The 24,656-nt window shown below is 43.4% G+C and overlaps 1 protein-coding gene across 1 annotated transcript; it reads right to left on the bottom strand.

Annotated features, from left to right (window-relative positions):
* Window positions 1–8,059: 8,059 nt before the first annotated feature.
* PSMC1 (proteasome 26S subunit, ATPase 1) lies at window positions 8,060–24,588 on the bottom strand. Its single transcript, XM_032784422.2, has 11 exons — window positions 24,474–24,588; window positions 22,444–22,497; window positions 21,204–21,300; window positions 19,014–19,138; window positions 18,117–18,302; window positions 16,880–17,008; window positions 16,159–16,255; window positions 14,700–14,889; window positions 12,380–12,531; window positions 9,487–9,641; window positions 8,060–8,405 (listed from the first exon to the last, which is right to left on the bottom strand). The coding sequence occupies exons 1-11, from the start codon at window positions 24,474–24,476 to the stop codon at window positions 8,271–8,273; spliced, it is 1,323 nt and encodes a 440-aa protein (XP_032640313.1). The 5' UTR covers window positions 24,477–24,588; the 3' UTR covers window positions 8,060–8,270.
* Window positions 24,589–24,656: the final 68 nt, after the last annotated feature.

Raw genomic sequence — 24,656 nt, 5'->3', positions numbered from 1 at the left:
TGACTGCTCCCCGCGCACGCCGTGGTCGAGCTCCCTGCTCCTACTGCTCCTGTGCAAACTGCACCGCAGACAGAGAGCCTGTCTAAGCCGGATCGCCCGGCACCGACACCTGCTGAGGCACTGGCGACGTCAGCACCGTCGATCCCGGTCCCACAAGGGCCGTCGAATCCGGGCCTGACAGCTCCCCGGTATGCACTGTGGTCAAGCTTACTGTTCCTCCACGCGGAGACATTTCCAACGGCGAGGGATCTCATTGCCGTAACAGAGTGGATGCTGCCTGAACCCCGCACCGCCGGTGCGGGTAATACAGTCTCTTGGCAAGCCTCCTTGATACGACCATCCTCTGTCAGCATGGCAGCAGGTGGCACCGTTCATGATCAGGTCCCGCAGATGCTCCAAGTCCCGTCGGCGCTCCCACGACGCCACTTGCAGTCCCGACGCTGCTCTCCTCGGCACCGGTCGCACTCGCCGCACAGGTCGGTGTCCTGTTCACCGACCCGATAATCTCAGCACCGTTCTGGCTCCCAGCACCGCTACAGGCACTGTGACTCCCGTAGCCGCTCCCAACCTCGAGATCTCAGTCGACCTCCCGGACCACTGCTCTGGTCGCAGGTACCGGATCTCGTTCCAGGTACCGGTGCGCCTTCCGGTACCGGTCCCAGGTGCCGAGTTGGGCAAGGTCTGGTAGAGTCAGAGACTCTGCCCATGATTTTTCAGCACCTCCATGGCCATCCTGGACACGCATCAGTGTCTTCCCACGCGGACAGCTCTTATGCTCAGGACCGCGATTCTGGTGTGCCCACCAACAACCTGAGAGCCCATCAGGACCTCCTATGGAGGGTAGCACTCAATGCGGACCTCCAGGTGCAGGAGGTCCGGAGGTAAGGGACCCAGTAGTGGACTTTCTATCGGCGTTGCCCACTAGAGGGGCCCTACCCGTTTATTCGGACCATCCAGGCGAATGCCGATACTCTATGGAGGGTACGACTACTTGTCTGTCCATCCTCCTCCTGCTCACTAGCCACTCAGTTGGTTAAGAAAGGGAACGGCATGGCCAACAGGCGCCAGCCCTGAAATCGAAGGGGGCTAGGCGAATGACCCTACTCAGCCGCAAGGTGTATTCTGCAAGGGCCTTTATAGCCCTGCGTGGCAATCAATAAGCCCTGCTTAGCCCCTATAATCATAAAACACCTGGATAACGGTGAATAAATTTATGGAACTTCTCCATCATGACTCCCGCCAAGAGTTCACTGCCCTCTTGGAGGAAGGAAAAAAAAAAAGGCGGCCAGAGCTTTCTCCAGGCCTCGTTACCATGAGGAGCATCTCATGGCTTCAGGTTTCAAACTCCGGCCTTTCACGACTTACCATTTGTTGGTAAAGGCCTCTTTGCGGGAAATCAACCCCAGGCTGCAAAGCCTGAAGGGCAACAGGGTCTTAATGTGGTTTCTCTCGGCATGCATACGCGATGACCTACTGCAGGCCTTTCCATCCCCAGCCACACCGCCACACTCTGTGCCTAGCCACAGATAGGACTTTGGCAGACGGCGTGGCTGAGGTGGTCGCAGACGACCGTCAGCACCCCTAGAGGGCCAAGATCGAGGTCCTCGCAATCACGACCTGGGACCAAAGACGAACTTTCGAAGGTGCGCCCGAGGGCGGCGTACCGGTTACAAGGCGGGATCCCACTCCTACTTCCTCTTGGCGTGGTCCCAGTTAACTTCAGTTCGCTGTCCCTACACATGGTGGAGTATGGGTACCACCTCCAATTTTGTTCCAACCCTGTCCCTCTTCAGGGACTCCTCTCGGGCACAATTCCTCTTACAAGAGGTGCAGACGCCGATGAACGAAGGGGGCAATTACTCCCTTATTCCCTAATCCCCAACTCGTACGGAGGTCTCAGACCTATCCTAGACCTACGAGGACTCAACCAGTTTATGATAAGGTTGAAGTTCCACATGGTATCCCTGGGAACCATTATCCTGTCCTTAGATCCTGGAGACTGGTATGCCGCCCTCGATATGAAGGACGCGTACTTTCACATTGCCATCTTCCCTCCGCACAGGAGATACCTCCGCTTTCTAGCCAACCGTTCGGTACTTCCAGTTTACGGTCCTGCTGTTTGGCCTTTCTGCAGCCCCACAGGCATTAACCAAGTGTGTGGCCGTAGTCGCCACCCACCTCCGCCGACGTCGGATATGCGTTTTCCGTATCTGGACGATTGGCTTATCTGAGGAGACTCCAAGACACAAGTCACTCAGCGTGTGGGCATCGTCAAGGACCTATTCAATGTCTAGGCCTGATGATCACTATGGAAACATCCACGCTGGTTCCCACACAGAGGTTAGACTTCCTAGGGGCTATCCTGGACTCCGAGCTAGCCGGATCCTGCTTACCACAGCCACGGTTTCAGGCAACGGCACCGATCATCCGAGGTCTGCAAACTTTCCCAACGACCTCGGTTTGCACTTGTCTCGGTCTCCCGGGTCCCATGGCTGCCTGCTAGTTTGTAACCAAACACGCTAAGCTCTGCCTCTGTCCTCTCCAAGTTTGGCTCAAATCGGCGCACCACCCGGACAGGGGCCCAATAGTCACCATCCCCTCAAGCACCCTAGGCTCCCTAGAATGTAGCTAACTCCCTCCCTGGTGTGGGCGGGGATGCTGCTCCATCCGCCCCAGCCCTCACTGTCCCTGACGACGGATGCGTCATCTCTCGGCTCAGGTGCTCACCTCAGTAACCTTCAAGCTTAAGGCCTTTGGTCTTCTCGGGAGCTGGCGTTCCACACCAATGTCCAAAAATGAGAACAGTCCGCCTGGCGTGCCAGGGGTTCCAGCAGCACCTGCGAGGCTGTGGCGTCTCAGTGTTTACAGCCAACACAACGGCCATGTACTACATAAACAACCTGGCAGGGTCATGGTCCTCCTCCTTTTGTCAGGAGGCCATCAATCTCTGGGACTTTTGCATAGCCCACTCGATAAATCTGGTAGGATCCTTTCTCCTTGGCGCTTCGACTCAGCAGGTCTTCCATGTCTCATGAGTGATCGCCCTGCCCGATGTGATGCATTCTGTTGCCAGAAGTGGGGATTTTTCCCACATATGGACCTGTTCGCTTACTGCGAGAACAGGAAATGTCCGAGGTTCTGCTCCTTCCAAGGTCTCTCCCTGGGACCGATCTCGGACGCCGTCCTCATGCCATGGAAGGGCCAATGCCTTTGTGCCTTCCCACCATTCCCCCAGCTCATTGGGTCCTGCTCAAACTTCGCAGGGGCAGGGCACGCATCATCATGATCACTCCAGCATGGTCCAGGCAGCACTGATAGGCCACGTTGCTCGGCCTGTCAATAGCCTACCCAATTACCCTGCCACTCCACCAGACCTCATACCTCAGTTCCACGGCAGACTTCGCCACCCGGACCTGCAGTCTCTTCACCTCATGGTGTGGCTGCTACGTGACTATCAGGGTAGCAGGAAGCCTTCCACCTGGTCAACATGCCTGGCCAGGTGGAAGCATTTCTCCTACAGGTGCGAAACGCTTAATCTTGCTGAGGTCTCAATCCCCTCTATTCGAACTACCCTCTGGCCTGCAACAGCAGGGCCTAGTGGTGTCATCGCTGAGGGTACACTTGGCAGTCATCTCTACTTTCCACCCAGGCTAAGGTGGTCGTTCTGTGTTCTCACACTCTATATGGTTTCGAGGTTCCTCAAGGGCTTGGAGCGCATACACCCTTAGGTACACCGCCCAGCCCCAACCTGGGACCTCAACCTGGTTTTTAACCAGACTTATGTCTCTTCCATTCGACCCGTTAGCGACCTGCTCGCTGCTATACCTGTCTTGGAAAACAGCTTACCTCGTAGCCATTACATCGGCCAGATGAGTCTTCGAGCTCAGGGCTCTTATGCTGGTTCCGCCATACACTATGTTCACAAAGACAAGGTGCAGTTATGACCACACGCGGCTTTCCTCCCTAAGGTGGTTTCAGCCTTTCCTGTTAACCACACTGAACGTGATGGGGACAACAATTGCACTCCCTGGACGTCTGTAGAGCGCTCACATTTGTGTTGAGCGGACAAAACCATTTTATAACACGCCCCACCTCTCGGTCGCAGTAGCCAGACCGAAGGAAAGGCCTACCTGTTTCCTCTCAGAGGATCTCATCTTGGGTGATGACGTGCACCCGCACTTGTTATGATTTGGCTCACATTTCCCCAAGCCACATCACCATGCATTCTACCAGGGCTCAGGCTTCATCTGCCGCCTTGCTGACTCGTGTACCTACCCACGAGATCTATCGCGCAGCTCCATGGTCCTCGGTCCATACCCTTGCTTCGCATTATGCTCTGGTTCAACAGTCAAGAGATGCTGCAGCCTTGGCTCAGCAGTTTTACATTCTGCCATATTTCACTCCGACCCCACCGCCTACATAAGGCTTGGGAATCACCTAACTGGAATGGATATGAGCAAGCACTCGAAGAAGAAAAGACGGTTACTCACTTTGTAACTGTTGTTCTTCGAGATGTGTTGCTCATATCCATTCCACACACCCGCCCTCCTTCCCCTGCTGTCGGAGTAGCCGGCCAAGAAGGAACTGAAGGGTGGCTGGGTCGGCAGGGGTATATATCCGGCGCCATAGCGGCGCCACTCCAGGGGGCGCCCTGCCGACCCACCGAGTGTTGCTAGGGTAAAAACCTTCCGACGAACATGCACGCGGCGCGCGCACACACCTAACTGGAATGGATATGAGCAACACATCTCGAAGAACAACAGTTACAAAGATGAGTAACCGTCTTTTCCCTACAGTCCACTTTCCAGTGTTCTATCCTGGCTAATTTTAAATGCCCCAAGTGATGGGGCTTCCACCACTTCCCTGGGGAGACTATTCCATACTCTACCAGACCTCCACCTAATTTTTAAAATTTCATGCAATTATTGTATTCCCCATCTCACTACACACAATAACTTTTCTTGCTTTTTGAAGATTGTCCTATGGTGCCGTTTAAACCTGATACATAGAAGTTGCAGCAAGATTACTCTATTTGCAACATTCCATATTCTAGGGATAGAAATGTTGCAAAAAGTGCAGAAAGTTTAATTCTACCTGCAAATGGTAATTGGCAGGTTGTTAGTATGGACTAAAAATGTCATCTCATCTTCTCAGCTATTGTTGAGTCGAACTGTCTGTATTTACTTCTTTTTAGCTTTCTTTGCAAGCCTGTTAATCCAGCCTCTTCATTTTTGTTGCTCATCTCCAAAACTCCTAAGATTTCCACACACTTCTGGTGTAGAGATCACACATGGCAAGCAGGACTTGTAATTATTGTTTGTGCAGCATCCTGTGTTTTCATTATGCCTGTTTTTATTAAAGCAACTGTGCCCTAACTTTGAAGCTGTAGTGAATCCAGTTACCTCAGGAGAACATAAAGGTTAACACAAAATTATTGATTCTTCCTGAACATTGCACAGGATTAGGCATGCATCACATTGACAGGAGCAGGAAATAATGCTCTCATTTTTGCTCTTAAGAACAAGTTTTGCCTTTGGCTGGATGGCAAGATCCTTGAGATAGACTGACTCAGTTTGTGTTCTGATTTTTGACAATGAACCACCTTGTTTTAACATGAAGACCAGTTCTCTGGTTTTGCTGTCATCATTTTAGCACTGGATATTTTCATAGGGATTGCTTTTTGTGAATAATTTGCAAATTTCTGTTGCTTTCCGGTGTCAAGTATATCTTTTAAAATTACCAGATCAAAGTTACTGTGCTTGCCATTGCTGTGCAACAGCCTTAACTGGACAGATGAGTCATACATTTTCACTGCAATTTTGATTGGATACAGTATTCATCTCTTAAGTTGGTGGGTAGTGTTGCTTCACACTATTTCATTTTTGTAGTAAGTGATGACTATGGTTTGTGTCTGGAATGAAAAGTACTAATCAACTAAGTTAATATATTAACTTAAATTTGAGCTCTTTGTCACTAATTCACATAGTGCCATAGTTCGCACTAGTTTTTAATCTTTTTGTGGCCAAGCTGGTGTTTTCTGAGAGAGATTACTGGAGTATGTTTCTGATTTGTATTTGTCTGTCGAGAGCACATTTACTGTTGTATACATTTTAAATAAATAATGGAAAAGATCAATGCCATAAGACCCTTGGAAGATTAGGCACCCTAATAATTTGTACATCATTGCACAGGGGATTTTAGCAACAAATTTTCAGTATTACAGGGAAGTACCTCAGTGGCTATGTGTTAGGATATAGATAGTCAGACCTGTCTGCAAAGGCCTATACTTTAAGAATTTAGGTGTATTCTTATCACTGAGCTAGTTATAGAGGTATAAAAGAGAGAATCAAAATCACTGTCTGCTGGTGTAAGGGCCTTCTCTTACTGTGACACTCTGAGGCCCTGTTCTCAGGCTAAGCAGCAGAAGCATCCATAAGCTGGGAAGTGTATGGTCACATCCTCACATTCCAAACTAGTCATATTGAAATAAGGTGCTATTTGGCTGTTAGGCATTATCAGGACAGGATTGTATTCCTATCACCTCCAGAGAAAGGGAAGAACCTAGAAGATGTAAAAGGAAACTTAGTTTGATAGCATCCTGTCTGGCTCTAGAACTCACTTATCAATAGCGGGGATGTGAAATCTTCATTTCTTTGTTGTTCTATCACGGTAGTCCCCATTTCCCTATTGTTTGTATAATCTGTGACTGTTTCTATCTGCTGTATAATTAATTTTTGTTGGGTATAAATCAATTAAGGTGGTGGGATATAATTGGTTAGATAATCATGTTACAATATGGTAGGATTGGTTAGGTAAATTTCAGTAAAATGATTGGTTACGGTATAGCTAAGCGGAACTCAAGTTTTACTGTAGAGTCTGCAGTCAGTCAGGAAGTAAGGGGGGCGGAATGGGAACAAGGGAATTGGAATCATGTTTTGCTGGGGGGGATGGGAACAGCGACACAGGAATCATGCTTGCTGGAAGTTCACCCCAATAAACACTGACTTGTTTGCACCTTCAGACTTCAGATATTGTTGCTCTCTGTTCATGCGAGAAGGACCAGGGAAGTGAGAGGGTGAAGGAATAAGCCCCCTAACACTATGTAAAAACTAATCATCAGAATGTGATTTGTATTTCTGCCATATTTGCTCTACTCTCCCTGTGGTGTCCCCAGCTATCTTTCTGCATTTTCTTGTGGCTACATATTAGGAAGCTCTCAGTACTTTTGGGAAAATATATACAGAGCTTAATATACTACAGTGCTTATGGAATGCAGCAATATCAGGATATTATGAATCATTGCATTTCACTCAGATTGTGGTCAGAGAATGAGTAGAACAATTTGAAATAAATGATGAGAGATTCTTTGTTTGTTCTCATAGGGGCAGGAGCTGGGAGATTGCAGTGTGAGTGCTTTGAACAAATTGGTAAAACTTCAGAAGTCACGATTGTTCACCAGGTGTCGGGATGTATACTTTTTTTTAAATTAGAACAGTAGTGGTTGTCTTAAATGCAGAATCTTCTATATATGGTGAAAGCCATAAGTTTTGACTTTACAAGAACTGAAAATAACAGTTGTGTGATCTTAGTAACACTTGTATTTAAAATAGTTTTAAATACGAACACCAGCTTTTAAAACTTATCCAAAAGATTGTTTTAACTGACAACCTAGATACTGTCTTTTTCTCTTAATGAAAAGTTTTGGTCAGCTGTGATTCTAACAAACAGGGTCTGAGTTCGTTTAAAAAAAAACTAACCATTTTTATAACTGCCTGGGTACTATGACATTGAAATGTCCTATAAAAAGAATACCATTGTCACTGGACTAGGTGTAACTGTTAACTAGATTTAGGCTTACTACAAGATTAACACAAAAGTATAGATTAATTTAGGATGAAGCAGAAGTACTATATTATAAAATTTCTCTGAACTGGATTTGTCAGTTATAAAGTTGCTCCCAGTAGTTAGTTAGTTATGAGACTGAACAGTGGGTGCAGGTCTTGTTTTCTGAAATAGTCTATAGAAGCCAGTAGCCTGATGAAAAAATTCATCAAGCCACTAATAGGTAACTAGGCAATTTAATACATGTCTGATGTGTTGACAGACATTTTCTAAATAAAACATTTTGTTTCAGAATTGATTTTTTTTTAATTGAATAAGTATTTTATAGACTTACAACTAAACACAGTCCATGCTTAGAGGCTAAGATGTTATGCTGAGGCCAGTGAAACATCTGTTGCCGTTTCAGGTATTTTGAGAGAGAGAAGTCCCTAAAGATAAAGCCCCTCTGGGGTGCCTTCTTGTTTCTTATAGAGAACATTCTCTTTTGATTTTTTGAAGTCTTCATTAGTTACTTTCATTCTGCGTTCTCTCAAAGCCATCAAACCAGCTTCTGTGCAAATGGCCTACCAAAGAGAAAAGCTGATATTAATTGCTAGCTATAGACAACTAATTCAAACTACACATGCATTACTGTGACAGTTTTCAGATATTTTCTAGATGCTTGTGCAGACAGAACAGTGGCAAAACCATGCTAATCATTACTTGCCATATTAAGTTATGAAGCTAATAAGACTGGAACTCAAGTTCTCTCTACACCTGTATTGAACAAATAGTTCTGTTTCCAATCCAAGCAGTGCTTCCATGCTCACAGGAAATCAACCATTACACTATAACCTTTTTTCCCAAGAAACAGATACATTTAGCACAGTCCATCTAGTAAACTGAGGCTGCCAATGTGTGATCGCTAAGCAGAACTTTAAGAGGGGTCTCTAGAGGTGAAATTACAAGGAGGCAGAACTTCTGTGGCGGAGTTGAGAATAGAGACTAGACCTGCTGTATGGCTTTAGGCAAGTTACACTATCTCCATGTAAAATTTTTGTCATCTACAACTTGGGTACAGCAGTGATACTCAAACTGAGGCTTGGCAGCTGCAAGTGGCTCTTTCACATGTTTCCTGCAGCTCTGTGTAGCACATACTAAAACACTGATTTTAGTTACTGTAACTCCTCACTTAATGTTGTAGTTATGTTCCTGAAAAATGCAACTTTAAGTGAGCATGTTCTCTAACTGATCAGCAACGTAACAATATTAACCAGGACAACTTCAAGTGAGGAGTTACTGTATTAACCAATCAGGATGCTTTTACTATGTTGTTATAGTTGATAAAATCAATACTTGGTCAGTCATTTTGCTGTAAGAATATATACATATAGTAAATGAAACAATGAATTCACACTATTGTGGCTCTCTTGGGTGATGGTGATTGCTGATTTGGCTTCTGCACCACTGAGGCCTGAGTATCACTGCTCTAATCAAGGATAAAGGAGAGAACAGTAAAAGCTTTGAAGGACAGTCTGACTGTCTTATGGCAATAGAGAAAGGGCTGCTTATTGGGATCACAGCACAAGGTCTTAATTCATCTGAGATATTACATATTTATCATAACTGATGTTTACAAACTTAGTCAGCACTAGTGCACCTTACCTTAATATCTGCGCCAGACAGATCATCTTTAGCCATAATGAGCTCATCTAAAGTTACATCATCTGCCAAAGTCATCCTGCTTGTGTGAATCTGAAAGATGCGCTTCTTGGTCTTTTCATCTGGTAAGGGGAACTCAATTTTCCTATCAATACGCCCTGTGTGTAGGAAAGACATTTAAGTGATTCTGGATTGAAAGCAGTGGAGTCTGTCCCCTGAAGAAGTACAGAATGAGCTGTCACTGTTTCCCCCACATTGGCAGAGGTGTGGAGGCAATGTCCCACAGTCATATTCTTGAAGAAAAACTGAGGTCAGAAGGTAGGTGAGGCTCCGTGCTCATGAGAATGTGAACAAGCTGTGACCATTTTATTAATGCTTATGCAGTGCTGCATAGTAGGGACAAAATAGACAGTCAATGTTTAAATTAAATAGGGAGAGAACTACCACTGGCCTAGTCATATTTAAATAGAGGAACATAAGAATTGACAAACTGGATCAGAGGGAAGTCCATCTGGTCTCAAATAGTGACCAGCTTCAGTGGAAAGGTGTAAGAACCTCACAGTAGGCAGATGTGGGGTAGCTTCCTTCTTACTTCCCAAACACTTAGAATCTCTTATTGGCTGTTTTTACAACTTTAAAATATAGTATCTGTGCCCAGCTCAAGTTTTGTTGCTGCTCAGCTTTAATATTTTTCCAGGCAAGAAACCCAAATAAAGACTGTACCCTATAGGTCTTTAAAAAGAAACATCATCCAGCCCACTCTTCTCCACTCCCTGTTATTAAATTCCAACCAAACAGGACACTCTTGCATCATACCCTGAAGGTTGCCACGTCCGGAAAGCAAGTTCAATAAGTAAAATCTTGTCATAGAGAACATCCTGGCACTCGCCCTTTCCTATTTAAAAGAGGTACCTGCTAACATGAGTGAGGCTTAAAACTTCTAATGCTTAGACTTTTATTTTTCAAACTGTGGAGTTCCTTTGTATACAAGTATTCTAGTAATCTTAAAGTTCACCAGCTTTAACTGTGAATTAAATACAAGTGATCAAAAACAAGCACTTCACTGTGTTTGCACTGAATTAAGTGCTTGGATAGTTCTACCTTTATTATAAAGCAGCATACTCCAGAACAGACAGAATGGTAGGTGCCAGGTTTATACTCAGAGGAAAAAAATAAAATCAGCCCAGAAATTATGATACTGGTGGTCTGTTTTTCGACAGCTGAATGGAAAATGTGCTTCTAGATTTAAGAGGAAGGTTAGCAGTTAGGACAGACTCCCCTATCAAAGACATCCTGCATGAACATGGGCTAGATTTACAAAGGAATTTAGGTGTGGTGAGGTTAAGCATCATCACACCTACCCTTTCACCACCTAAAAAATTGCTGGGATTCTGAGATAGGTGCCTTAGAACAGGAGTCACAAAAGCCAACATGCTAGGCTGCTCCTCATCAATGAGTGATGCCCAGGAAAGTGGTCTGTTCTCATCCCCACTCCTCTCTGAGTTCAGCACTTAAGTCTGAGCCGCAGGGATGCACCTCCCACTGCTTGAGACTCTCAGTGCAAATCTTCCCTTAGCAGTGGGTGCTTATGCCATTTTGCAAGGAGCTGGGGGTGCCAGGACCTCTCTCGTAACTTTTAGCCCAGTGGTTAGTATACTCAGATGGGCTGTGGAAGATCGTGGTTCAAGTCCCCACTTTGCCTGAGAGGAAGAAAGGATTCAAATAGGGATCTGCCATCTCGCAGGTGAGTGCCCAACCACTGGACTATGAGATAATCTGATGTGGGCCTCCCTCATTCTCTCCTACTGCAGCTGTTGCACTGTGGATAAATAAATAAAAAAAAGTCATTGGAGCAGGGGGACTGTATCCTGGGTCTCCCATGGCCCAAGTGAGTGCTTTAGCCACCACATTAGTAATACTTGTTCTCTCTCATATTCATGGTGGAACAACCTCAAGAGGCGAGACTGAGGGAACCGCACAGACTATTCCATAACCTAGTGGTAGCAGATCTCTGTTTAGATCCCTTCACACTTATGAGGAGCAGCAACTTGAACTGGGGGCTGAGGGGGTTTCCAGCATAAGTAGCCTAGCCCCTGGGCTAAAAGGTAAGAGGGAGGTCTCCCCCTCCACAGCACTTCCCCAGCATTTTGGGTGAGCTCACCTATGGGAGCCTGATCTGGTAGGTAAGCTCTGAGCTGTGCACCAGATCAGGTCCCATAGGCAAGTTAGGCGGAGGAACCACCTATCTTCCTCTATTTTATACATTGCTCTGGGCCCTTAGACATCTGAATGTCTAGAGGAAGGCTGCTGCATTGCACATGAGTACATGCAAAAATATAGACATGTAGGGAACTTTTACTGTGAAAACTTAGGTGCCTAAAGCATTCTGGGGCAGCTGAGCAGGGCTTTTGTTAATCCCACTGACCTGATTTGGGGATTTAGGTACCCAAAGTGGCAGTTAAGCACTTAAGTCCTTTTGTGAATCTAGCCCTTAGTCATTCTGCCTCAGCTCCCCATCTGTAAAATAGGGATGATATCACTTCCCTATCTCACAGGGCTGTTTTAAGGATAAATGATTAACAAGTGATGAGATACTCAATTACTATGGTAAAGATGGACATATAAAATACCTAAGCAACAGCCTGAGACATTAAAAATAATTTTAATATTCTTCCTTGGGTTTATCCTTTTTCTCCATGCACATACATCATGATTCATATTCTACATCCTGTTCAGGAGGACTGACTTTTATACTCCTAAATCAATATTCCTTTTAAGTCATAACATGATTATGGAGAGTTTCAAACAACATTCTATAAAGAAAGGCAGAAATGGCACAAGAAGCTTTTTGGAGTAAATGCGACTTAATAAAAATGCATAATAAAAAGTCTCTTACCTGGCCTGATTAAGGCTGGATCCAATGTTTCTATTCTGTTTGTGGCCATGATAACTTTCACATCCCCACGGGAATCAAACCCATCTAACTGGTTCAGCAACTCCAGCATCGTACGCTGGATCTCTCTTTCACCACCAGAATTTGAGTCATATCTTTGAGGCCAGGCAAGAGAAAGAAATATAACCAAACCAAATTAAACCCTGTACAAAAAATATTTTTCTTTACCAATGATAAAATTATCAGCATATCAGAAATAAATGCTCTGACACTCTACCAGTGATTATTAACAGCTTTTTTCATCAGAGCTTAAACTACCCAGGTTATACAGGAATGTAAATATGCCCTCAAATACAAAAGCTTTCACAACAGCTCAGTTTATATACCACCTGGGTCTGATAAGGTAAGCAGAAGACAAGAAAGGGACACCCAGCTTTAAAGTCACATTTCTGACTGAAAATCTTGGCTCTTCTGCAGTTACAAGTAACACTAAACTGAAAGATGAGCAAATACTCTTATTTTTCCAGTGTTTACTTTATGCATCAGTGTGAATAGTTAGTTTGTCCCTTAATGAAAAGGCCCTTATAAATAGGGAAGCAGAAAAATTGTCAATATTTTTAACAGGAATTAAAAAAAATATATATAAACATACTATTTAGAAGGGTGCATTCTCAGAAACTGATTACTTAAATTAATCCATTTCCAGTTTTTCATATATGCACAGATTTTATGGTCAGAAAGTATTACAGTCATCTAGTCCGACCTTTGAATAGAAAAGGCCACAGAATTTCACATGATTCCGGCATTAGTCCAATAATTTCGGGTTGAACCAGAGCCTACGTTTATCTAATCCCCTCCTGACAAATCCCTCCCTATGTTTTTTTAACTAACATGACATTTACAAACAATCATTTTGCTGGTATATAATGCCCCTTTCCCTTATAATGTAAATAGACAGGACTGAAAAATGGGTAAGCTTTTGGGGGCAGAGACTGGGACCAGCACAATGGGGTCTGATGCTTGACTGGTCCCCTAGGCAGTACCATAATAAAAAATTAGAACATACAGTTTAAAAACACACCCAGTCTTGATATAAAGACATAGAGTGATGTCCTTGGTAAGCTATTCCAATGATTAATTACCCTCAAGGTTAAAAATTTGTGTTACTTCCAATTTGACTATTGCTGACTTTAGCTTCCAGCTGTTAAGACTTGACAGCATCCCTCTAACAATCTCTTTGCCTGTGCTGACTCAAGTCAGACCTTTACTGAAACAGTTTGGGTTTTTTTAAACAGAAGTATGAAAATGGCACCTTCAGACATCCCAAAAATATACTGTTATTTCCAACGCTTTGATTTTTAGGGTGATAATGGGCTGCTTTAAGGACACCTTAAGCTGTGAAGTGCGTCAGTCCCAATTAAACCTTGCTCCATCTTTAAAACAGCACAACCTGGATGCAAGCTGACATTAGTTCAGTGTAACATAATGGCTCACTCACATAGATCAATTTTATCAACTTCTGCTCTGGACAGTGTAACAATTAAAAATGCTATAAAAGTTATGGAAAGTTATTGAGCATGGCTTTTTACTATGATACACCCAAACAATGTTATTGTAAACTTATCTACAGCCCTACATATCTACACAGCAGAATGTAGAGACAAGCATCTACAGATTTATATAAATAACACAATAGAAAAATAAGTTAAAGTAATCAAATGTCGTACTCAGCTAATGTTGGAAGCATGACGAATGTATGTGTTACACAAGCCATCTCTTTCTGCCTAAAGTGATCCATCATTACTGTAGCTATACTGTTAGGTTCTACTACAATAGCAGCTAAACTTTTGGCATATCTTTTAACAAAAAATGTTTTGAGATAAATTTTTGAGAGTTTTGCAGTAACTACTTCAAATTTTACTTGTCAACAAACGAAAGTGTTGTTTACATTAAAAATCATTTAACCCAGTGGTTCTCAAACTTTTGTACTGGTGACCCCTTTCACATAGCAAGCCTCTGAGTGCGACCCCCCCATGCACATTAAATGCACTTTTAAATATATTTAATACCATTATAAGTGCTGGAGGCAAAGCAGGGTTTGGGGTGGAGGCTGACAGCTCATGACCCCCCCCATGTAATAACCTCATGACCCCTGGAGGGGTCCTGACCCCCAGTCTGAGAACCTCAATTTAACCTACCAAAATGGCAATGATGAAAGGAGAAATTCAGCACAAACTCACACAAAATGAAATGTTTCCGATAACTTCCCTATTATTCACAAAATTATTATATTCAGTGTCAAAGCGTGAATGCAATACACTACCTCTTTGTACCAATGGCATCTATTTCATCAATAAAGACGATCGATGGAGCATGCTCCTCAGCTACGCGGAACAATTCACGGACAAGTTTTGGACCATCACCTAGGTACTTCTGTATAAGCTCGGAGCCAACAACTCTCAGAAAGGTTGCTGAGGTCTGGTTTGCCACTGCTTTGGCTAGTAAGGTTTTACCTATTATCAATTGTAAAGAAACACTGCAGTGAGTTTGCAGTAACAATTATTAACTTTAAGAAAAAATACTCATGAAATACAGAACAGTGCTGATATAACCAAGTCTAATTACATTAAAATTACAACTCAATGACTAATACATTGCAACGCTGAACATCACAGTGCTGCCTAGAAAAATCACAGAAACAACACTGCGATCCACAATGATTGAGTTAGGCACACAGGCTTCCTATACAATGAATGGGGAGGGTTAGGTACCTTAGAACATGATCCACAAAAGCCAACATGCTAGGTAGCTCCCCACCTAAGCTACACAATGACAGGTGTATCCTGGAGACAGGCACCTACCTCTGCTTAGTGATCCATGAAAGAAGACCTGCCTCTTTAAGCCAAAAGGTTTAGGTGCTTAAGACATTTCTTGCAAGACATGACAGGTGCAAAGCTACCATACCCCGAGCCTCCCACATCCCAGGTGAGTGTTGTAACCATTGCAGTGCAGTCTCTCTCTCTCTCTCTGGCCCAATGACTATTTAAGTATTTATCAACAGTGGATCAGTCGTTGGGCCAGTAAGAAAGAGTGAGAATGATTCTGTAAGCCCAGGGGTTAAGGCATCCACCTGGGAGATGGGAGACCCAGGGTCCAGTTCCCATGCTCTAATGATTCAAGTATTTATCCATAGCTTCAACCAGAGAAACTGAGGAAGCCCCACATCAGAATATTCCATAGCTTAGTGATTGGAGCACTCTCCTGAGAAGTGGGAGACCCCTATTCAAATCCTTTCTCCAGTAGTGGGGGGAATTGAACCTGGGTCTCTGACACCCCAGGTGAGTGCTCTAACCACTGGCTAAAGTTATAAGGTGGACACCACCTCCTCCGGGAAGACTCTGAACAGGGCCCAATCCAGGAGGTGCCCTCTGAACATGCCTACCAGAATGGGCTGGCTACTACATGTGACTTAGGTGGATGAACACCTATCTTCCCCCAGTTTGTGAATTGCTCTAGGGCTTACGCAGGAGATAAGCTTGGAACACCTAGGGAGAGGCAGTAGCATGCATGCCCAGAGGCAAAAACTCAAGTGCTGAGGGAACTTTTACCCTGAAAACTCAGACCCTAACCTCATCCAGCAGCTATGGGGTGCAGCAGGAGTTTTGTGAATCGCAGTGGAGCCAGGGTTGGGACTTAGGTGCGTAAGTACCTTTGTGGATCTGCACTTAATACCTTAAATGGGATTAATTGAGCATACTTAAAATTACTGTTATGGAGGATACCTGTGCCAGGTGGGCCATACAGAATTACTCCTTTGGGAGGCTTTATACCCATCTCTTCGTAATACTCAGGATGGGTGAGAGGAAGCTCCACAGACTCCTATAGCATAAGAACAAGTATTTTATAAATATTGACTAATTAATCCGCACAACAGTCACATGAAGTAATTGAGTATTACTGTCCCCATTTTAGAAATGAAAACATTAAGGCTGAATGAGTGCCCAGCCAAAGGCCACATAGCAAGTCAATGTCAGAGCTTGATTTAGAATTCAGGAATTCGTGGCTCCTAATCCTGTGTGCAGAGCACTAGAGGATGCCTCTAGAATCTGAGGATTATTCAGCAAGAGAAATCTGGTTTCCTCAATGTGTTAATTATCAATTATTAAGGCCAACATTTTCACTAGTGTTCTGGGTGCCCAACCTGAGTCACCTATTTCAGAGGGTAGGAAATCAGCACTTTCTGAAAATCATGTCTCTTTAAAGTGAGGCAAAATAGGACTCCCAAAATCACTAGTCACTTTTGAAAATTTTGATATAATTGTAAAAGACTGCTAAGGCTGAGGATTTTAAATGTACAAAATCCCAGAAAGCTCAATGCTGTCTTGAGTTCCACAGCAATTGTGACAATTCAGCACAAGTTTTGGACCATCATCTAGGTAACTTCCTGATAACAGATGCTTAAAGGTTTTCTTTTTAATTAGATAAATTACTAAATATGAGTACCTTAATTTCTTGAATCTGGTTGTCAAGGCCACCAATGTCAGCGTAAGTCTCCTGAGGGGCCTTCTCCACTTTCATCACTGTTACTAAAGGATCTGTGTCATCCATCAGGACTCCTATCACCGCATGAACCTAGTCCAAGTGGTATACCAATACCAAACATAAGTAAAATAGCATGCATTTTACTCAAGAATTATCCTAAAGATAAAACACAAAGCTACGCAGGAATCCAAGTTTAAATGTACTGTATATTCACACAGCGACATGAAACACACAAAGCACTTATCCTTGGATCTTACACTATGGTACTCTTGTAACAGATTCCAAAAACAAAAGCTAGTTCAGAGGGATATTGGAATTGCAGCTGTCATAAACAGATAGTTAAGGGTTAATGTCTCTTTACCTGTAAAGGTTTAACAAGCTCAGTGAACCTGGCTGACACCTAACCAAAGGACCAATCGGGGGACAAGATACTTTCAAATCTTGGTGGAGGGAAGTCTTTGTTTTGTGCTGGTTTTTTTTTGTTGCTGTTCTCTCTGGGATTAAGAGGAGCCAGACGTGCAACCAGTTTTCTCCAATCTTTCTGAAACAGTCTCTCATGTTCAACATAGTAAGTAATAGCTAGAAGGCGAATAGTCTTTTTGTGTTTTCTTTATTTGCAAATGTGTATTTGCTGGAAGGATATTTTACCTCTGTTTGCTGTAACTTATCCTTTGGCTAGGGGGAGTAGTCCCTCTGGTCTATGTAAAGCTGAGACCCTGTAAACAATTTTCCATCTTGATTTTACAGAGATAATTTACTTTTTCTTTCTTAATTAAAAGCTTTTCTTTTAGAACCTGATTGATTTTTTTCCTTGTGTAAGACCCAAGGGATTGAGTCTGAACTCCCAGGGAGTGGGGGCGGGGGGAAGGTTAATTCCTCTCTGTTTTAGGATCCAAGGAGTTTGGGTCAGTGTCTCTCTCAGGGAAAGTCTTGGGGGGGGGGGAAAGAGAGGGGGAATGGTTTATCCTCTTGTGTTTTAAGACCCAAGCAGTTTGGGTCTTGGGTTCCCAGGAAGTTTTGGGGGACAGAAAGTGTACCAAACACTATATTTTGGTTGGTGGCAGCGTTATCAGATCTAAGCTAGGAATTAAGTTTAGAGGCATACATGCAGGTCCCCACTTTCTGGACGCTAAAGTTCAAAGTGGGAATAAAACCTTGACAGCACCCCACTCCATCTTCATATTGTGAGACAACTTACCTTATGATTGAGCAAAACAGAGCAGCCTGGTTCTAGAAGATCTTTGTCCACAAAAGACAAAATACTGACATAGTGTTCAGATCCCACTGATGTAGACACTATAGCGTGATTATCATCAATAATCTCCTCCAGGGTACCTACAGACATTGGGGTTCCTCTCAGATCATCCACCTTTGATCTCTCTTCCTGCAAGAAACAAAACAAGCAATAGTAAAGAACTAAACACAGAAAAAAATAGCTTCTGCAAAACATGTATTGTACTGCTTTAAACATATATACTAAAGTAAGAACTACTGCCTATGTGAGGAAAAAATGGAAATTCATTACCCAGTTCTTTTGACAACTATTTGAAGAAAAACGTTCCTTGTACTTTCTGTGATGCAGTATAGATCCCACAGCAGAGGAGGCCAGGAGCTCTCTTTTCGGGGCAGCTAAGAAGCTAAACCACTTGTTTAATCTGATGCTGCTTTATGCCTCTGTAGCTTATCCTATAAGAATGTGTGTATGTCTAGCGCATTCCTTCCCCTTTCTGCTGGCTGGCCATCTTGGGGAGTTCCACCTTCAGAGACTCACTAAACAAAAACACATGCCCCACCTATAATAAACTGTTATCGAAACTCAACCCACTACTCCAGTCCCCAATATTCCTGAAAGTAGACTCCTCATCCTCAGTTCTTCAACTAGGGAGCCGCTCGGTAAGGAGACTGTACCTTATATGCTTTATTAAATACAGTTAAAATAAGTATTAAAATATTTACTCTGTTTTTATAAATTTCAGTCACTTTATTTCCAGGTCTTGTGCATCAACTAGTTTACATTGTTTACAATTTTACTTCTAAAGATCTAGGTTAGTAGTATCTCAGTTTTAATAAGAGTAATAATTTCCTCAAGACTTACCTCTTGCTTTTCTTCCAAAGGTTTCATCTGTTCCTGATTTCTGATAAATTCTTCCTCCATAAGTAGGTAATCTTTAATTCTCTCTAATTTCAACAATTTGAGTCTGCATTGTGTGTGAGGTGTCACTGTAATGAAAGAAGTAGAATCACTGTATATCTGACTCCCACTTAGATATGGTATAAGATATTCAATAATTCACTGCTAGAAATTGTTGGCCTAATCCTTGTTAACAGGCCAGTCTGAATCATTACCCAAAGGCCTGTAAACTAAGAAATCCACCAGCAAATCTTTTCAAAATACCAGTTATTTAAATGAAAGTTTCTAACTGGATTTTCTTCCAAATGTCATAACTACCTTCCACCACAACAGTCTCTGGGGGTGATGGCTTTAGGTGTGTTTCTCTATAAATGTACCCAACCACTACCAAGGTTTTCAATGGCACATCAGTAGATGAGTCAATACTTCCAGAATCTAACAGGTAAGGTAAGAGTGCATCAAGCAGAGGTAGGCACTGCAGACTAAGAACATGCTCTGGCAGCCATAGCCGCTACCATGCTAATACCTCACCACAGAAAAGCTCCAGTGGCCTAGAATATGGATGTAATTTCCCAGTGGGGTTTTCAGCTATCAGGCAGCATAGTAAAGCAATACTTTATTCCACTTTAAAGACAGTGGAGCGTAAGAACGGCCATACTGGGTCATCTAGCCCAGTACCCTGTCCTCTGACAGTGGCCAATGCCAGGTGCTTCAGAGGGAATGAACAGAACAGGCAATCATTGAGAGATCCATCCCCTATTGTCTATTCCCAGCTTCTGGAATTCAGACGCTAAGGACACCCAGAGTATTGGGTTGCATCCCTGACCATCTTGGCTAATAGGTTCCATATCTACAGTATTCAGTCCAGACTGTGAATGATCCTTCCAACCCCCAGTGCTTCACCTGATGGAGAACTTCAAAGAAAACAAAAATGCCAGCCACAATCTCACAGCAAAAGGGTCAGTTCAGGAGGAATTTTACAGGTCTTCCTTGAACTGGTGCTTTATCCACTGTCATAGATACACCTGTGCAAAGCACGGTATACACGAGTTATAGAAGTACTGCACAATTTATACCAGTGCAGCTTATTCCAGCTACAACAAATTACATTGAATCAGAGTAAATCCTGTTTGCTCTATTGCTTGCACTAGCATGCTACACCAATGGTTGAAAACTTAGTATAGGAAAGGCTATAGATGCAAAGCAAATTCACATGTCCTACTCACAGCTAAAGCTTCACACAATAAATGCCAAAACAAGAGTTCTCCCCTTCTAAATCCAGAAAGGGCCTCTGAAAAAAAGCAGCCCCCAAAACCACCTCAATCCACTACCCAATTCATTTAGTTTCATACTGCAAATTTCATTTGGGAACATGAGGAGAATTACAACAGCAGCGAACACACTCATGTAACAGAGCAAATCTAACTGCAAAAATCTAATTGTTAATGACTGTGAGCAAGCACCTTAACCACAACATTGCATAACTTAACACTGTATCCCTTTTGAGTTCATCTGTTCAGATCTTCTGCAACAGCTGAAAAAACACCTGATATACTACTGTCTATTTGTCTACCATGTATCTGTGTCACTGTTCTACTATTGGACAGAATATGGAACCCACTCAAACATACGTGTGCATTTTACAGAGAAAAAATCCTACTGGTCCTGCACAAGAACAATGTTTCACAGTTTACTGATAATTCAGGTGAATAAAAGACTTATTTTTATTGTTTATATAGACAGAAGAGACGCTCGACATCACTTTTCCCAGCTCCTAAATACACGGGAGGGTTAGTCACTTTTTTGCTTATTCCAATGTTATTCCAACTATTTTATTCACAGGATCTTCCCCACTTCTAACCTAATTTAAGAAAAAAAAATTGGATGCCCGATAGAGCGTTCTCCAGAAAAAATATTAAGAATTACTGAGATAATCTCTAATAACCTCACCCAAGCAATAGGGAAGTTATTTCTAATAAAATCTTTACAGCGTTACCTTTGGTTTTACAATTTAGTCATTTGAGATTTAGGTCTAATCCTGCAGTACAATCCGTGGGAGCAGACCCCTTGTGGAGCTTGTTGCAGGATCAGAACCCTAGATTCCCCAATATTATAAGAGCCTTGTGAAACTGTAGGAAAAATAAACATACTTACCCAGTGGGAGTTTGCTGGCTGCATCTGGTCCCTTTGTTTTCTTCTTCTTTTTCCCCACTCTAGTTGGAACTGGAGGTTCATATTTCTTCTTCTTATCCTTTTAAACCGAATCAGACAAGCACAAAACAAATCAGAATAGCTATCATAAGAACTAGCCACAGAAATCCACTACAGCACCAAGCTGAAAAAGAACTCAATTTGAAAGTAAACTACAATGCAAAAATATTCTGGGTTTGTGCCCTTTACTTGTCCTTTATGATGTATAACATATAAAGAGGGAGGCTTTAAAAAAAACTAATTTTTTTCCTGCTTACTTTATACATCACATATATCAGATCTTGAGTTGCCTCTTTCAGATGAAGGATTTTGCCAATTTTTGGAGAACTAGGAATCTGATGTCACAGGAGACTGAACCCTGAACTGTAAATCTTCAAAGCGAGGCTTAAGGGAGAGAGGAGGTTCACTCTCAAGCCTTGTCTACACTAGAGAATCATACTACTGCTCTCTGCACTGGTGTGATGGTGTAAGTTGCAGCAAGGCAAAGTGTTTACACTAGCCATCCTATGTCGCACAGTGCACAGCTTCCACATGCAGAACAGAACACTACGCTCTGTTGCAGCAGCACTATACTGTGGAGACTTATCCCAGTGTTATTTTACATCATAAAGGAGCAGTCAGGTTCTGCAGTTTGTTTACTACGCAGTTTAATCTACATCCAAATATATTAAATTCACTTGTTAATTTGTATATTTATAAGTTTGCCTGCATAAACAGAATTCTAGCTCAGAAGGACTCATTTTTCTTCCTAAGCCACAAGAAAAAAAAGCCATATTAGTTGGATTTTTAAAAATGCACTTGCAGCCATGAGCCTAACATATGCACACAAGTGCTGACTTGATACTCACAAATCAGGTATCTGCCTGCAGATTTTGAAAAATCAACTCCTTTGTGACCAAGAGCTATTTTTATTTCACTATTTGTAAATAGGATATTACTGCCATTAGTGCCTATTGTACAGTTTACAGAGCAAGCCATTTTCTGAGTAAACCATGTGATTCTTCTACAACATGCATATGAAAGTGATATTTGGAGAGGCTAGGAAATATAAGCAATGGGCAAATTTTAGGCAGTTTTGAGTACATGGAACAAAAGATTGTTTAAAAATCCATTGCTGAAAACTTTGGAATTAGTCATGCAGTTCACCCTATTAAAAAAGGGTAATTGATTTTTCATTATTTACCTTGTCATCCTTCTTGCCACCACCAGGACCATGTCCACCACTTTGACTTTGACCCTATAGGAAAACAAAGATGACACCCAAATGAACGCAAGCTATTTGTATTTGGAATACTAAGAATCTTGAAAGAATCTTGCAAAAAGAGTATGTAGTTAGATACATTTTAATAAGGCTAAACAAACTGCTGGTAAATCCTAGAATAAATCAATCTTCTCAAGCAGGAGAGTTAGTGAAGGGATTTGAAGAGTGGAACAATATGGACTGACCAAAGGGCAAGGAAGATTACTTCAACAGCTATGTTTTGGACGCGTACAGCATTGCACTAGCTTGGCGTATAATGGTTATATCTCTTTCCTTTGAAGCATAAAGTATTGGCCACAGTTGAACTAGATATGCCAGGAAGATGGCAATCCCTATTTCCAAGACCTGTAAACTATTTCCTTGTCAATAATACAACTAATCACATAAAGCTAGTGTACTCATCTGTACTAAATCAAGGATTGGTATTAAAACTAGTGAAAAGAATGTACTATCAATAAGGTTAAGATTTTGTCACAGGTATTTTTGGTAAAACTCAGCCAGGAGTCACCAGTTTCTGGGATTTTTTTTTTTTTTAAATTGCCTGTGACCTGTCCCTGACTTTCACTAAAAATAATTGTAACAAAATGGGGCTGACTGGGGGAGGATTGAAGCCCAAGATCAGGGGAGGGGCATGAGAGCCCAAGCCCCACTGCCAAGGTGGGGGAATCCAGCACCTGCTGCCCATGGCAGCTGGGAGCTGCAAGGGTTCTCCCACTGCCCACAGTACCCGTGGCAACTAGGAGCTACAGGGCTCCACAGCGGCTGCCAGCTCCAGCCCACCACCCCAGGGCTGGAAAACATCACAGAGGTATCTGAAAGTCTCAGAATCCATGACACAATCTTACCCTTCACTATCAGACATGGGTGTTCACTGAACAAACTGTGTTATTACGTCTACGGGTTTTTATATGACTTTTCACATTTTTAGCAAGTTAGACTATAAAATGGGTTAGCTTTTGCTAATCAGTTAAGGCAATGAAACAATAAAGCTGTGTATTTTAATTGTGCATTGTATGCTTAATACACTATTGTCAGCTCTTCGGATTTTAGGTGTTTTTCTTAAAGCACCAGCTACTAGAGTCATGTGATTATATGGGCCTCTCAGCTACCACTAAGAAAAAACCAAACAGGTTTCTCGACCTTGTGGTTGTGAAAACTGAAAATGTGACCCAAGTGTTGTCCAAAGACTCAAACATTAAAAAGACCCAAAATTGTATTTTAAAAATCTCAATAATTTTAAGGTACTTGTGGTTTTTGAACACTTTGTGCTGGCAATACCCTACACAGCACCAAACAATGTGAGCACTTTGAGATCTACTGATGAAAAATGTTATGTCAAAATTAAGTGTTTTTTATTATTTAAACAGAAGTTTAACAAACCACTTGTGGGTGTGGGAAAGGGGGCAGGACCAGGCACCAGCCCCCGTTTGTTTTGTCTCCGTTTTGCTAAATACCAGACAGGCAGGCCTACAGAAGAGGAACCTTTACAGTCTCCTCATAAGGTACCGGATAAGACGGGTGGCAACTTTGCCATTCCCATCTCCCTTTGTTTCGCCTGTGCCTGGTAGCAGCGGGGATCTGCTCCCTTCGCTGGCCGGCGGGGCAGGACGAGGATCTGCGCCTGAGGGGGACCGGCCCCTTCTGGGCAGGACTCCGGGGGATGCTCCCTTCCGGGAGATGATTTTACGGCTTAGAAATAAACCGCCTCCCGAAATCGGTCAATAACCCGCCTTATGCCGTTCCTCCCGCCCCGCTCCCCTCGCTCCAGGGCCGGCGGGGCAGAGGCCTCAGCAGGGGATGGGCGATGACTCCGCATACGCCGGGCCGGCGGAGGAAGGAGCCGGGCCTCACAGGGAGGGGGCCCAGCCCCTCTCCATATCCCCCCGTCCCTCGGTCTCCTAACTGCAGCCCCGGTTACCGGTAACTGAGACAGGGGCCCAGTGCTCACTCACCATCCTGCACCCACCAACACAAGCGCCGCGGCGTATGGGGGCCGAGAAGGGACAGATAGAGACAGAGGCGGGGCCGCTACGGAGCCTAGGAAAGGCCAAGCGCGGCCGCGAAGAGAGTGATGGGGCGGGGCCTGAGCGCGGGGAGGAAGGAAGGAAACGGATTGGGCGTGGAGAGGAAAAAGC

This window comes from Chelonoidis abingdonii, chromosome 4 (genome assembly GCF_003597395.2).
Source record: "Chelonoidis abingdonii isolate Lonesome George chromosome 4, CheloAbing_2.0, whole genome shotgun sequence".
Taxonomy (NCBI): domain Eukaryota; kingdom Metazoa; phylum Chordata; order Testudines; family Testudinidae; genus Chelonoidis; species Chelonoidis abingdonii.
This window is presented reverse-complemented; position numbering and strand designations above follow the sequence as displayed.